General features: G+C 31.1%; 1 protein-coding gene across 3 annotated transcripts in view; it reads right to left on the reverse strand.

Moving 5' to 3' along the window:
• LOC149547728 (uncharacterized) overlaps positions 1 to 15,155 on the reverse strand; it is a 221,863-nt gene extending 206,708 nt beyond the window's left edge. The window contains exons 1-2 of one of the 3 annotated variants that reach the window (XM_089791793.1): positions 14,861 to 15,155; positions 14,672 to 14,773 (exon numbers count right to left, since the gene is read on the reverse strand). In XM_089791793.1, coding sequence (XP_089647919.1) covers positions 14,672 to 14,773; positions 14,861 to 15,085 — 327 coding nt within the window. In that variant the 5' untranslated portion in view covers positions 15,086 to 15,155. The remainder of the gene's footprint in view (positions 1 to 14,671; positions 14,774 to 14,860) is intronic. The other 2 variants (XM_089791794.1, XM_089791795.1) reach the window with 2 other exon arrangements.
• Positions 15,156 to 17,340: the final 2,185 nt, after the last annotated feature.

Below are 17,340 nucleotides of genomic sequence, written 5' to 3' on the forward strand. Positions count from 1 at the left end.
AACTAATTTTTGACTTAGCTTGTACTGAATTTTCTGGCACCTACTATCCACTCAGTAAAGCTTGGCAAACAAATTTTGTGTAAATTATTCTTCTAAACTTTATTAGTGTAACCAGCCTTTATAACCTTAAGTTGATTATCAATACATCATGTCATCACTATCTTAACTAATTCTCGTACTTCATAACATAATCATAACTCAACCTTTCCTCTAGGTGCTATTGTTACATCTTTTGATCAAATCCTTCATCAATCAAATAAGTGATAGGACTTGAATCTTATAAGCAATTTTCTTACTAGCAAATAATAGGTTTGACATCAGTGACAAAACAATGATTGAAAGACATAGTCTTCTTCAACAATCCCCCTCTTTCAATCTAGTTTCAACAATCTCAACAATCTCCCTCTTTGGCATTGATGAAAACAAAACTAATCAATGAAATCAACCAAATGGTAAACACCTTTGTTCAACCAAACTGACTAGGTTAAAATAGTAAGACAATATCAAAGAGAAAATAATTCCTTTTATTGAAATCTCTCCCTTTATCAACTTCGATCTTCTAATTAGATTACAAATTTTTCTCTTATAGCTCCCTCTTACTATATCTCCCTCTAACTAGGTCAATATTAGGATTTCTCTCTCTGTGCTCTTCTAATCAACAACTATTTCCTTCAACAATTATCTATCTCTTAGGATTAGTAAACTTTTCCTCCTTGACAATAATCTTTTTATATAATCTTCCTCTTAATAGTAGATTATCTCTCTCTTTGACAACAATGCCAATGATTTGTCATCTGTAACACGACAGATAAAACTTTTAAGTTTCTTCATTTTGTCTCTTGGTCACCTTGTTTGTGACTAATTTGAACTTTCAACTCTTTGATTGCTTTAGGTAGATCCTAAAGTAAGATCCTTTGCATCAATGTGTAACGTATGAACATCATCTTGTTTGATGTAGGGAACTCCTCTTGTTACCTAGATAGTCTTCGATAGGGGTATCACCCCTAGTTTACTTCTTAGATACTCATGAGGATATTTGGTGAAGATATCCGCAATTTGTTCCTTTATGTTGACATATTCCATCTTCACCTATTTATCTTGAACTAACTCTCCCAAGTAATGATACTTGATTGTAATATGTTTTGTCTTTTTGTGCATTACTAGATTCTTTGATATATTGCTAGCTCTAGTATTATCATAATAAAGTATCACTGGTTATATGATCTCTTTCTTCATACCTTTGAGTAGTTGTTTGATGCATACAATTTTTGTGCAATTTATAGCAACAACAACATATTTAGCTTCAGCAATAGATTGTGAAGTACAATTTTGTTTCTTGCTAGTCCATGTAACTAGTCTCCTTCCTAAGAAAAATGCTCCTTCACTAGTGCTCTTTCTTCCATCAATGTTTCTAGTCCAATTAGCATTAGTGTAGGTTCTTAATTCAAATTTTTCATTCTTCTTAGAGTATAGACCAAATTCTTCTATTCCTTTCATATATTTCATTATTCTCTTCATAGCCATTAAATGATTCTCTTTGAGATTAGTAGAGAATCTTGCAACTATCCCTATAGATAATGCAATATTAGGTCTACTATGTACTACATATTGCAATTTGCCAATCATAGACCCATACAATGTTTTATTCATCTCGGCTGAATTATTATTCTTTGACAACTTGTTTCCTATCACCATAGGTGTACTCACTAGTTTGGAATCATCCAATCCAAAAGTTTTCAATATTTCCTTACCATATTTCATTTGATATACTTACAAACCATAAAAAATTTCATCTCTCCAAGCATAGACATTTTAAATTCTTGCTTCATTTAATTTGCAAAATCCTTGCATCACGCATCTTGACCTCCAAATATGGTATCATCAAAAAAAATTTCAGATAACAAAATATCTTTTCCTTTTTCTATCTTCATGTACATATTGTTGTTATCATCAATCCTTCAAATACAATCTTCACAAGATAATTATGAAGTCTCTCATACCATGCTCTTGGTGCTTGTTTCAAATCATGTATAGCCTTGTGTAGTCTACATACCATGTTCTTATTGTTAACATAAAAAAAATCTTCTAACTATTCTATGTAAACTTTTTCATCTAATATAACATTTAAAAATACAAACTTAACATCCATTTGATATACTTTGAAACCTTTGGATCCAGAATAAGAAAGAAGAGTTTTTACTCCTTCCAATCTAGCAACAGAGGAAAATGTCTCTCCATAGTCAATTCCTTCTTCTTGTGCATATCCCTTGCAAACTAATCTTGCTTTATTCCTTGTGACTTGACCATTTTCATCTAGCTTATTTGAAAATACCCAATTGGTACAATCACATTTTTGTCTTTTAGTCTAGGAACTAGACTCTATGTTTTATTCTTCTCAATTTTTTCAGTCTCTTCTTCCATGACTTTACTATAGTCCACATCTTCTAATGCATCTCTCACTAATTTGGATTCCTTCATGCTCAACAAGCACGTATCACTTCTCAATCTATTTCTTGTCATTGGTCTAGCATCTTTATCTCCAATGATTTGAGTAGTAGGATGATGTCTTCTGACATACTTAAACAATCTTAGTTCATCTCTTGTTTCTTCATTTTGTCATTCATTTTCGAAATTACTATGTATGTCTATGTCAGGTAGTTTAGCATCTCTTTCATGTACACTAATCTCAGAACTAGATGTGCATTCACTTCATTTTGTAACTCAACATCTAAATGTAGTTCGGTTCCTAAATAAAACTTAGCATTGATAGGGTGTGACTCAAGAGTCACTAAAACTTGTTGTTGATTTGTAGCATCTTCTTTGGTAGGCATACCTTCATAAAATTATACAAATGATTTGTATTTCTTTTGGTTCTTTCATAGGTTCAACCTCATAAACTTCTTTATATTCATCAAATTTCACATTTGCACTTTTTACAATTTTGTTAGTGTTAGTATTTAAACACTGATGAGATTTACTTCTTGTGGAGTATCCTAGGAATATACCTTCTTCACTTTTTGCATCAAGTTTACCATTGCTAAAATCTTTAAGAATGTAACATTTACTTCCAAATACCTTAAAGTATTTTACGATGGGTGAGTATCCATACCATAGTTCAAAAGGTGTTGAATGAGTACCTATCTTGATTTGCACATGGTTCAAGCTATAGACAATTGTACTTACAACTTCTCTCCAGTATTTCAAAGTGACATTCTTCTCCATCATGTTCTAGCATAGTCCATTATAGATCTATTCCTCCTTTCAGCTATTCTATTTTGTGGAGATGTTTTAGGGGAAGATGTTTGTCTTTTAATTCCTCTATCATTATAGAACATTTTGAACTCATTTGATGTGAAATCTCCACCTCTGTCAAATCCCAAACACTTCAAAATTTTACCTATTTCCTTTTCAACTCTTGCTAAGTACCATTTAAATATTTGGAAAGCATTAAATTTATATTTCAGAAACATAACCATCATCATCCTAGAATAGTCATCAACAAATAGCATAATGTACTTATCTCCTTTGTAGCTTTGCACTTCAATTAGTCCACTCAAGCCAATACGAACAATCTCTAGTATCCCATTAGAGGTATAATTTTTACTCTTGAAACTTGACATTATCATTTTGCCTAACTGACATTGTTTGCACATTATATTATTAGGCTTCTTCAACTTAGGCAAACCTCTAACTTTCTTTATGTTATTGATATTAATCAAGTTATCAAAGTTAACATGACATAACCTCTTGTGCCATAGCCATACATCATCAAATTTCACAACAAGACAAGTAATATCCTCTATATAAAGATATAATAGATTACTTCTAGTTTGATCACCCTTTCTAATTAGTTTCTCATTTGTGTCATATATCTTAGTAGTCTTGTTTTCAAACTCAACCTTACATCCCAAATTATTCAGTTGTGACACACTCAAAAAATTATACTTAAGTCTTTCAACATAGTAAGCATTTTCACCTTTTATCAAACATTATGAATTATTATGAAATCTTACACTATTTTCATCATAACAATTCAGGGTAATGAACTTACTTTTTCCTTTAGTCATGTGATGTGAACATCCACCATCAATGATCTATCTATCATTATTGTTCATACAAGTCACAAGTGTAGTTGCCTCATCTTCATTAAATTTATCCTTCATTGCAAAATACACCACCTCATCATCATGTTCGTTAGAATCATCCTTTGTTTCCTCTTCAACAATGTAGCAAGACTTCTTGCCTTTGTCTTTGTAATCTTTGTTGTCTTCATCTCTTCTACTCTTGTACTTTTCACCACTTTTGTAGTTCTTTTTTGGACATCTAGCAGCAATATGACCAACCTCATTGCAATTAAAACAAATAATGTGTAACTTACATTTGAACTTGCCTTTGCCTTTGTAGAATCTTCTTTCTAGTAGTGCTTCAAGTTCTTCAACATCCTCCTCATCTATATCATTATCACTAGACATATACTTCTTATTTTTCTTCTTCTTCCTCTCATCAAGTTCCTTTAATGCTACCTTAGCTTTGACAGCAAATTCAATCTTTTCAATTTTGTAATTATCAAAGTTAGATAGCTCAAAAGTAATTAGTCTACCAACCAGACCTTAAAAGTGATAGCTCATTCCCTAGAATACATCTTAGTTCTTGAATTGTAGAAAATCTAATAGCATATATAGACAATAATGTCCTTAGAACTTTGCTTAGTATAGTATCATCATCTATATTACTAGTAGCTCCTCTTATTGCATTGATAACTTCTTTCATCCCTTCAACATATTGAGCACTATTCTCACCTTCTTCTATTCTTATATCATCTAACTTACCTCTAAGACTTCTAGCTTTGGCTCTAAGGACATTTGCATCTCCTCCATAGATAGTGGTTAGGTCATACCACATTTTCTTTTCACTATCAAGACATTTGATATCATCAAATTTGGCATAACTTAGGGTAGAGGTAATCTCCAACATTGTCTAGTTGTGTTCTTTCTTCTTCTTCATATCCTTAATAGTTGCAACACCGATAGGATCAACATGCTCCACAAAAATGGTAGATTATGCATGATCTCCAAGTTCTTCAAGGTATAGCTTCATCAAACTTTTCCATGCAGGAAAGATATCTCTATTGATCTTGGACACTTCTATTTTTGACATCTTGATCTTTGTGCTTGTAGTACCTTTAAACTAGTCCTCTTAAGAATATGGCTTTGATACCAATTGTTGGAATTTTTTAGAGTAACTAGGGGGGGTGACATGAATCAGTTATCCAAGGTCTAGATGTATTAATAAAACTTGTCACAACTTAGTAAACCCATAAAACATTTATACTCATGCATTAATCCATTAGAATATGCAATCACTTAAAGCTTGTAGGTTACTATCAAATCATATAGCAAAAATGTAAAGCATGAAACATAAAAGATTCATCAACACACTTGACACAATGATTTATGTGGACACCCAATTTGGGAAAATCCACTAGTAGTATGCTACTCTTTTCACTTTTCTGAACTGATGCCCTATGAAAGGCCAACCCTATTAAAATTTACAATACACACTACTAAATGTGACCCTATTAAAGGATTTCAATCACCCTATTAGGAGTGAACCTTGTTAGAGGACTTTAGACCATTCACTTGGAATGTCACTTGGTTAAAAGATTTACAAATGACTATTAGGTCAACCTTAATCCAAGGGATTTACCCTAGATTGATATAATTATTAGAGAGTAACAATAAGGCTTCAATACGATACAACTTACAACATCATTTGTAGATTATAGATCTCTATTTAGTCCTCAATTTTTCTTGGCCTTCATACTTTGTAGCTTTGATAAGTTGTTCACCATTCAAGAATTCATCTCCTTAAGCCGTCTTACTTAACATGCCATTGCAAACTCTTCTATTAGGTCACCTAACAAAACAAAACCCACTCCATTGTCTCCCTTAGGTTCTCACACATGAAAATCTTGGTTCATGACCAACCATTCCTATAAATAGGAAATTAAGATATTTTACCACTCATTCTCCATCATCCAATTTAGGGTTTGGATGGATGAGGTAGGATACAATGTATCTACCCCACATATCATATCTCTTTTACAGAATTCTCCTAGAATCCATTTTGAATTCACCTAAAAATGAGTTACCTTGAATTATGTCGTCAACCTTATCTTTCACCTAATTCACACAATCCAAAAAAACTAACTTGTTGGCTCAAATTTGTTGAATACATGATCTTTTAAATAATGCAATAGCTTGACATTATCAAGTTTATGATGCTCAACACAAACTACATTTCTCGACATCCACTGTGAAATTACTTGGGATGAACTACAGTTTTCTAGTGCTTGGCATAAAATAAACCTTACTTTACATCCATTATTCTGCTTGACATACACTAGAATGAAGTTTTACTTGGCTCTGATTGATTTTTTTCTTGGCTTGTACCAACTTTGCTTGACATCTATTTTCCAGTTAGTTAAGCTTGGCAGACAAACTTTGTGTAATTTGTTCTTCTGAGCTTTCTTAGTGTAACTAGCCTTTGTAACCTTAAGTTGATTACCAATACATCATGTCATCACTATCTTAGCTAATACTTGTACTTTATTACATAATCATAACTTAACCTTTCCTCTAGGTGCTATTATTACATCTTTTGATCAAATCCTCTTCTTCAATCTAATAAGTGATACTAATTGAATTTTATAAGCAGTTGTCTTACCAAAAAATAGTAGGTTTGACATTAGTGATAAGAAAATGATTGAAACACACAGACTTCTTAAAGAATCTCCCTCTTTCAATCTAGTTTCAACAATCTCAACAATGATCTTTTCAATCTAATCTCAACATCTAGATCTATCAATTGAGTCATATATGTTTACACAACAAGAAGATGTTTGGTTATGGCACAAAATATTATGTCATGGGAACTTTGACAATTTGGTGAATATCAACAAGATAAAGAAAGTAAGAGGGTTGCCTAAGGGTATGTGCAGGATCATGGTGTGCCAAAAAGTGGCGATCTGAAAAATATGTAGTTCTGAAATGCCTCAAAGAATTTCAAAATCTATTCCAAATTTTTTCCCACCCATCCTGATACTAAATGAAAACAGTTAATACCTTTATAATTCCTACTATATCTTTCGATACTAACCTTATATGGTCATCTTTAAAACATCTTGAAAATGTGTTTTTGGCATGTTTTTATGTGTTTTTTACTTCAAGCATGTAGCTGACGACTTTTTTTTAACCAAAATTTGATGTAATGAAAAGGGTTTCTTAAGAATGTACTTAGCTTTTCATAAATGTAAGGTTTGTCAAATTATGAGTTGAGTAAGTAATTATTACTTATTTTCTAATGGAGTTAGCTACAAAGTGTTGATTGACATACTGGTTGAAAAATAGCTATAACTTTCAAACCATATAAGATTTGTGAAATCCAAAAGATGCATCACATTCTATTATTCGAATAGTATAATAATAAAAAAAAAAACTTAATTTTGATTTTTTTTGAACTAGTTAAGGTGGTCAGACACGGGAGTTTTTTAATTCTAAAAATAGTATAGTAGAAAATTCATAATTAATTATTTATTTGGAATAAAAATTCCCAAAAATTTGTGTCACATCCAAGCATGAGTCTAATTTTTATATCTAAAATTATATTTAAAAATATTATCATTTGATTATGATTAAGGTGGTCAGACATACACCTACTTTTTATTTTTGCCCTGAAATTTTTGTAGAATCACATTAAAATCCAAACTTTTGATCAATCAAATGTTTTTTTCTCTAGATAAGGCCTTGTAGTTTAGAAACTAGATTCAATTTCCTACAGATTATTTTCTTACAACTTTTTGATATAAAGTCCAGAACCACTTTAAAATTATGTGTCAAGTTGACATAACCCTGATTTGTTGGTTTTTCACTGCCACTTAAGGCCATAGTTTGGTACACCATGATCTTGTACATACTCCTAAGCTAAAGAATCTTCACGATACTATGTTTAAATAGAGTCAACTAGGAAATATGGCAAAGTCTAGTTTTAAGAGAAAAACATATACTGCTAGTGATATTTTGGAATTGGTTCATACATACCTATGTAGACCCATTGGTATTCAAAGCTACTATGGAGATAAATTGTTCATTCTATTTATGGATGACTACTCTAGAATGATGTGATTTTTCATAAAGCTAAATTTGATACTTTTTAGTTATTCAAGTGGTATTTATCCAAAGTTAAAAAGGAGATAGCATAAATTTGAAAGTTTTTGAGATCTTCCAAAGGTTTTGAATTCATCTCACATGAGTTTAATACATTTTGAGATGATAGAGATATCAAAAGCTAGATGTTAGTACCAATGACCCCTACTCAAAATGAGATAGATGAAATGAGAAATAGATCAATAATAGACTATCTAAGAGCATTAATGATGTAGAAGAAAGATCTATAGAAGTATTGGGGAGAAGGGGTTAATACTATATAGAGGACAAATCAAGAAAGGTACAAATGCTGCACCATTTGAACTATGGTATGGTTATGCTCATAATCTTAAATATTTCAAAAAAATTGGTAGTGATTGTTGTATACTAAAATATAATAAGAATGGAAAACTTGACGCAAAATTTGATGAAGGCATATTCCTAGGGTTGTTCCACTAAAAGAAAATAATATAAGTGTTTAAATTCCAACACTACAAAGTTGTGGAAAGTGCAAATGTGAGAGTTGATGAGTTTGCAAAAATAAGTGATATTTCATGTAATGAAGAACTTGAATAATATAGTACATTCATCCATATGGATGATGATGCTCCCAACACTCAAAGTGAATAGACAAGTCAAGTTGCAAGTTCCCATCAGACAAGAAATGATGGAATGCAAATGCAAATTTCTTAGCAGGAAAGAGTAGGTGTGAGTAGTAGACCGTAGATACTAAGTCACAGATAGGAAATGTTGACCATTAGATAGTGAATGTCAAGCTTGCAAAACTTGATCTAGAACTAGAACAAGGAAGAAAAAATGAGCTCGAGATTATTTTTCTAGATAAACTTGAAGAAGAACTAGGAAGAAAACTACCCATGTTAGCAAAACATGTGAGAAAACATCATAAGCTTGATCAAATCATTGGACATGTTGAATCAAGTGTTATGAGAAGAAGAAAACTCAAAAAATGACACATCCTTACTATGTGAGTTTCAACCCAAGACAATAAAAGTTTCTTTAGACAATGAAGATTGGATACAAGCAATGAATGAAGAAATTGACTAGATTGAGAAGAAAAATACTTATAACTTAGTGCCAAGACCTAAAGACAAAAATGTCATTAGGACAAAGTGGGTTTTTAGAAACAAGCTCAATGAGAATGGTGATGTAACAAGAACCAAGGAAAGATTGGTATGTAAGGGTTATGCACAAGAAGAACGAGTTGATTGTGGAGAAACTTTTCCCTTGTGGCTGAATTCGCAGGATTTAGAACCCTTCTTGCATACTCAGCCTACTAGAAATTTAGGTATATCAAATAGATGTCAAATCTTGATTTAAAAATGGTATACTGGAGGAATAAGTATGCATTGAACATGCTGAAGGATTTGTAGATCTAGATGAGAAGAACATGGTATGTAAACTAGACACCAATCTTTATGGATTGAAGCAAGCCACAAAAGCATGGTATGGAAGACTACATAACTATTTAATGAAAATTGGTTTTAAATGGACAAATGATAATAGTAAGCTTTATTTATAGAATAGTAAGAACATTGAGGTATTGGTATTTGAATTTTTTTGATGATATTATATTTCAAGGAAGAGAAGGATTATCCAAATTATTTTTTGATGAAATGAAAAAGGAATTTGAAATGTCTCTGTTTGATGAAACCAAGTTCTTTTTTGGCTTACAAGTATGTCAAATAAAGCTTGGTATTTTCATTTCACAATCCAAATACATCAAGGAAATACTAAAAACTTTTGGTATGGAGGATTCAAGGTGAGTGAGTACACCATTATCTATAGGACATAAGCTATCTAAGAATGATGATTCTACTAATGTGAACTAGAGCCTATACATATCCATGATTGGCTAATTGTAATATGTTGTTCACAGTAGGCTAGATATTGCTTTGGGAGTGGGGATAATTGCTAGATTTTTGAAAAATCATAAAGAGAATAACATGATGGTCACAAAAAGGATATTGAGATATCTGAAAGATACAAAATACTATGGATTATATTACAAGAGATTTCATAGATTTGAAGTAAAGGTCTTTACTAGCTCAACTTGGAAATGAAATATCGATGATAGAAAAAGCACTAGTGGAGGTGCATTCTTTTTGGGAAATAAGTTGGTGTCATGGACAAGAAAGAAGAAGAGTTATATTTCCCAATCAACAATTGAAGTTGAGTGTGTTGAAGCTCAATGAATTGTTCAAACATAATCCAGATTAAGCAATTGTTGAAAGGTATGAAAGAAAATATTATAGATCTAGTGCTTATCTATTTTGATAACACAAGTTCTATAAACATTTCAAAGAATCTAGTGATGCACACTAAGACAAAGCACATTGTTATCAAGTATCACTAATTGAGAGAATTAGTTCATGACAAAGAAGTGAAGCTAGAATATGTTAATACTAAGGAAAAAATTGTTGACATATTCACAAAACTCTTATCTAAAGATGCTCATGAATATCTTAGAGATAAACTAGTCATAATTCCCCTAACTTAAGCTACTTAAGAAGAAAAGGTGTATTGCATCACATGTGCTAATAAGAACACTCTACATAGTGGTGTAATACAACTCTATTTTAGGACATGTCTAATGCAGAATACTTCATTACAAAATAAAAGATCAATCAAAGATAGCTGACAAGTATTAACCAAACATGAAAAACTACATATTTCAGATGTTTGAAGAGTTTGAAGCTGAGACAACTACACATATTTGGCATTGTTGTCAAAGATGGAGAGATTACTTATAAGGGAGAATTTTATAAAGGGAGAGATAAACCTTAGAGCTAGAGAATCATGAATGAGAGAAAAGATATATAATGTAGAGGGAGTTTTTAGAAATTGCATGGATGAGAATCAAAATGAAACTAAGGATACTGGACACTCATGGAAGTGAAATCTTTTGGATTGTATGGTAACTTAGCTACTACTAGTATTTAGATATTTGAGATGTTTCCATCAATGGAAAAGAGGGAGAATGTTGGAAAAAATACAATTGGAAAAATTATTGTTTTGTTAGTGATGTCAAATCTATGAATTCGACATATTGCTACCTAATCTAAATGTCATGTCTATTTAATTGATGAAGAGAATTTGAGAAGTTTCTCATAACTATAACACATAGAGGAAAGGTTGAAGTTGTCAAAAGGGGAGTTTTAATGGACATTTAATTAGATAGAATTTGATAGAGAAATGTAATTATTTATGTCAAGAAAACTATGCTAAAGTGAGCAAAAGAGAAGAATAATAAGGAGTGTCAAGTAATGCTTGTATTTACTGAGCTACAATTAGTGTTGAGAAAATCTAGTGTTGATTGGGCATTAGCATTGACCAAGAAAGTTAACTAATGCTAAGCTAGAAAGATTTACAAAAATCAAGTATTTCATTGTTGACCAAGTATCAAAATTTAGAGATTGTTGAGTGATAGTAAAAGAATAAATTCAAGTAATCATAAGGTCAAGCTGACTAAGTTTATTTGTGGGGAGATGCAAATCATTTTGAAGATAATATTGATGAGTTGGATCATTAATTTCAAAGAGAAGGTAACGTAAAGACCTTATAGAGGGATTCTAGAGAAGTTTGTAGAGGATTGTCAAGAAGATACAAAGCAAAATAAATTGTATGAGAAGTGTGAAAGCAAGCTAGAGAGTGTGTTGCATGTGTGTGTGTATGAGTGAGCAAGTACGTGAAGAGAGACATACAGAGCAAGGTTGATAAAAAACAAACAAGATTTGAGTGAATGTGAAGCTAAAGGAGAAAGCCTGTAGATGTGATTTTGTTATTTATAAATGAATTAGAGAAGAACGCTTAAGTGTTGATGAGAAGAGTGGATTGATTACTTGAAAGGTGTCTAGAAAAATAAGATCAGAGATGTCAATGGAAGGATTATCAATAAACTAGCATAAAGATTGAATATAGATCTAAAACTATAAAAGTGAGTTGTAATCAAATAGATCAAAACCTAATGATTTTTTTCCTATCATTGTAAATAATTTTTATTAAAATGTTTTTAACGGAGGTTGACCTAACACTCATTTGAAGACTTAACAATCTGTGTAAATCCTTTAACTAGGTGACATTCTAAATAGAATGATTAAAGTCCTCTTACAAGGCCACTCGTAATAGGGTGATTAAATCTTCTTACTAGGTCAAATTTAATAGTGTGTTTTGTAAACTTTAATAGGATTGGCTCCTAATAGGGCTCACTTTGAAAGAGTGAAAGAGAGTTACATGTTCTTGGTGGTTTTTCCCAAATTGGGTATCACATTATATCCTAGTGTCAAAATGATGAGGAATTTTTTGTTAATGTTTCACATTTGGCTATGTTTTGACTATGTAATGCAAGTTATGTTTTTGACAGTTTTACAATAGAGACCGAGAAATAATGACATAAGAGAAACACTAAAGTGTTTATTGTTTGATTGTTCAAGTGTTACATATTGACCTTGAGTAACTAATTCATCTCCCCTCTCAGTTATTCTGTATATGGTGAAAGTATGACCATTTTCAAAATGCCATGGTGGTTTTCTATAGACAAGTTAGATCATAGGAATGAGCTCACCATGCTACTTATAGCATCATTCCTAGAGACTAATTCTAATAATAAGCATACATTAGTTTTAGTCGAGAGTGGAGAGAGAGAGAGAGAGAGAGAGAGAGATCACCTTAGGGAGGGGACCTTAGACTACAAATAGACAAGGAACACCTAGAACAGAACAATAACATAATTTATTTATAGAAGAAGAGAGAGCCCAGTTTTCCATTAGACATTACCCATATGTTTCAAAACATAACAAGGAGAAAACCCCATTGATAGAAAGAGCTCCTACCAAGCATAAAGGGAACACACATCAATTAATGAAACATTCACTAAGAAAGATTGAGGGAATGCCTATTTTTCTTAGAAGACCATAAAAGCTTATATGTGTTGGCATAACACACCATGAAAGGAGAACATCCTGAGGGCTTGGTGGGAAAAATGTTGGCATGACACGTAGAAATCATGACTTGCATGATAGGGAAAGGAAATATGTGTACATCATAGAAATAAATATTGAAGAGTGGATGTGACTTGGATCTTTAGAAAAATGGCCAAACATAGCATTGACCAAGCCTCAATAGATAACAATGACAACACTCTAGTTAGAAAAGATGTATTAGTGCCATCATAAAAAAACACTCAATATCTGTTTGCATCTATTATGTTGTACCCAATTTGAAAATCATCTGTCACATGTTAAATTCATCATAAAATAATTATCCATATGTATGTTTATCAATATTCAAATTGAGTATTTTAAATTAACATTTTAATTTATTTTATGAAAAATTGGAATATCAAAAATACAAGTTAGTTTTAGTTTTTAAATATTGTCAACATTTGATTATTAATAATTATTGATTAATATTTTCAATTAAAATTGTTTTAAGAATAATTGCTATATAAAATAAATGTTTAACTAATAATTAATAATTTTATATACTTAAAATTTTAATTTAGACAGTTATAATTAATAATTAAATTTATTAGTATTATTTTCGTAATTTGTGTATAATTTAACATAAATATCAATAATTTTTTAATAATAATTAAAAATTTTAAAAGCTAAAATAACTATTACAGAAATAATTTAGGAAAACATGAAAGTCTTATTTTATGTATAACTAAATGCTCTTTCTTAATCATGCTTTATTCTTTGCAAAGCAACTCTATATTTTAGAACCCCCTATTCCTGGGTTTTCCCCACCCGACAAGTGTGCAATAAAGAACATGTATGGGTGTTGTCAAGAATATCATGTATTTCCTACCATTCGACATTGAATAGTTATCTTTTATTTTCTTAGCAACTATTTTTGAGATGTTTATTATTGTACTTGTGGTAGGCTAGTACTATTCTATTCAATTTGCACTTTTGCTCGATTAGTTTATAATTCATAAACCAATCATTATGAATTATATTTTAATTGATCAAATATTCATAAAGATTAATGTTAATTTATTAACATAATTTATTATTGAAACCATTTCTCTTAGTCATGATTGGTTTATTTGATTTTGTCTTATAGAACCCTTTTTTGCAAGGTCTCTTGCATATTGCTTTCTTTTCGACTATAGTTCACTTAATTTTGTTCACTATATTTTCATCTAATTTATTACTCTCCTGAAAGTATCTATAAAGTTATTGATAGTTTCTTTTATTTATCTTATTATTAATTTATTAATCTCATGAAATTATTTATAAATTTATTGATAGATACTTTTATCTACCTTATTATTAGTTGATTTGATATATAATATTACTATTTTCAAATTTATTTTTTATTAACTTTCAAAAAAGCAATTTTATTTCAATCTCACGTTGTTAATAATTATGAAACGTTTTGGTTGTGATTGAATTATAGAAAATGACTTAATGTTATTCACGGACCAGCGATACAGGTAATACCTTTTCATAAGCTTTTGAAAATCCATGGGACATAGAGTCAAGCCCTCTAGATGAAATATTGATCCCTGTTGCAATAGTTCCTAGGCTTCCAGACCAATCTCCCTGCAAAAGCACAAATCTATTGATTATCTTCTTAAAATAAATTACATGTAAACGAGATACAAGACAGGTACATTACAAGAATTAAACCTGACTTCCAGCGTGGTATAAGAAATTATCTATTTGTTGAGATAGTTTTTCAAGCATTTGCGGGTCAGCGACTATGGTGTCATCAGGCGCATGGTCGTCGTCATCAGATTCATGAGGATGCCTTGAAATACTCATCTTGGTAGACGCAGCGTCCTTTGGAGATGGAATGCATCCCAACATTGAACTTGGCCATGCTAGTGTTTTCTTCTCTTTTTTACTGCCCATTCTGGCCGATGGGGCAAACAAGACTCTTGCACTGAATATAAAGATAGTAAAGTGTTTTCGTGCTGTTTGTGGGATGTCCTCAGATGCCACCGTTTGTCACTTTAAGCGCGATATTTATCATTATTATTCCTCGTGCTGGCCCTGTGCAGAACAATGCTTTATCTACGGACATCGTGGCCTCAACTTTTAGCCTGGCATTCTACCTTTTCCTGCATCATGAGAAGACAGTACTTACATAAAGTAATTTCTGAGGCAGAACATTTGTCGGTCGATCAGATCGACCAAGAGTACAAAGAGAAGAGGGCTTTTGTCATCCCATTCGTATATATAGATGATTTATTCCTTTTACATGTAAGGAAAAGGAGCCATAACATGTGCACCATATGAGTAGGGTCTACGTGGGTCATGACCACGTGAACTTTAGTTCTAATTTACTTTGGCCAGCACATCAGCTGGTCTACCTAGCTACAACAGTTATTGGCAGAGGAATATTGTAACAGTTCCATTGGTCTGACGTGAAGTCCAATCATTGTCATCTCTTCCTCTTTCATGTCATGTTGTCTTCCACTAAGAATAAATAATGTATATGTGCATAATCAATCTGCTATTGTTATGTTGTACTGATAATTATAATTTGAATAGAGATATTGCTCTACTTGAAGTGGATGTAATTTAGACTAGCTGGATGAACAATTATAAATCTATGTGTTAAATATTATGCTTTTCGTTGTATGAATCAGTTTTAGATTTTATATTATTTTTTGTGTTTTCTTTAGCATAACAATTGGTATCAGAGCTGGTTAAGCTGGTTTGCTTTTCTACAAATCAATAAAGATTTACACGAGCCATGCATGGATGAGGTGGATAAGTAGAAAATCGAAAAGTTTTATGGGCAAAACTTTGGGCTATGGAAAGTGCAAATAGAGTCTTTGCTTATCAAGCAAGATTTACAATTTGCATTGCTTGGTAAAGCAAAGGTCAAAGGATCATTGACCGACAAAGATTGGGAAAATTAGATGTGAAAGCAAGGTTGACGATTTTCTTAACTCTGTCAAGTAATGTGTTGTTTAACGTTTCAGCTGAGAAGACAACTAGAGAGGTAGTTGAGAAATTATCTTCATGGTATGAAATACCTTCACCATTGAATAAAGTTTTTATAATGAAGAAGCTATATAATCTGAAAATGAAAGAAGGGGGAGTAATGTCAAATCATCTAAATGTGTTTAATACATTAGCTAGTGAACTCATTTATGTCGGTATACAATTAGATGATGAAATAGAAACCATTTTATTATTATGTTCACTTCCAAACAAGTAGGAAGGTGTAGTAATGGCCATGAGGACTTAAATATCAACCAAGAGGACGCTGAAGTTTGATGAAGTTGTTTAGTAAGTGCAAGAAGTTGGGTCTCACTTTTGCACAAAAAGTGGAAGTGTTTTTCCTATTTCTGAAATTTCTTGTAGATTAATGTCAAAATTTGATGGACTTAGAGATTAAATATTTAAAAAATTCAATAATAAAAATTGTAGTGTTTGAAATCTATTTTTTGAATATGTAATTTATTTTTGTACTCATATGATAGTTTTTTTTTTTTTTAAATATAAATCTTTAAAAACTATTTTTTCAAAACGTTTGTTTTAGGACCTCATGTACAGATACCATAATTTGACACAAATAAATTAATTTTTGTAAACCCTTTTAAAGGAATTTACCTAACACACCAAATATTGATGATAATTTTTTTTCTTATTTTTTATATAATAATTTTATTATTATTAATTTTTTATTGGCTATAAAGCTAAATTTTAAAACCTCTCATGTACGAATGTCACATTTGATCAAAATTTTACTTTTTTCAAATTTTTTAACTTCAAAAGAATTGTATGTAGATTGATGACATATGAATTAATTTAAGAAAAATTATAAAATTAAAAAGTTATTAAAGTTTTAGCAAACTTTGCTATTTTACATATAAGGACCACATTTGATTAAAAAATAATGCAGAAATAGTGGATCAAATTGTAACACTAAAAAATTTATGATTATCAAATTAGGACACTGAGAACTCTAATGTGCTTTTATTTTGTAAAAAAAATTGACTGAGAGAAACCTCTAAAAATTATGGCAAAGCATTGGCTTGGTCTCAGCAAGTCTATCTTGAAGCAAGATCTAAGGCAGGAGAAAATAATCTCACCCATGTTGTAAGAAATGGGACCTGTTATTTGAATTTCAAAAAATAGTTACCTATTTTGAA

Source organism: Cupressus sempervirens, chromosome 7 (assembly GCF_028749045.1).
Source record: "Cupressus sempervirens isolate cs-2001-9-10 chromosome 7, ASM2874904v1, whole genome shotgun sequence".
In the NCBI taxonomy this organism is placed as follows: Eukaryota; Viridiplantae; Streptophyta; class Pinopsida; order Cupressales; family Cupressaceae; genus Cupressus; species Cupressus sempervirens.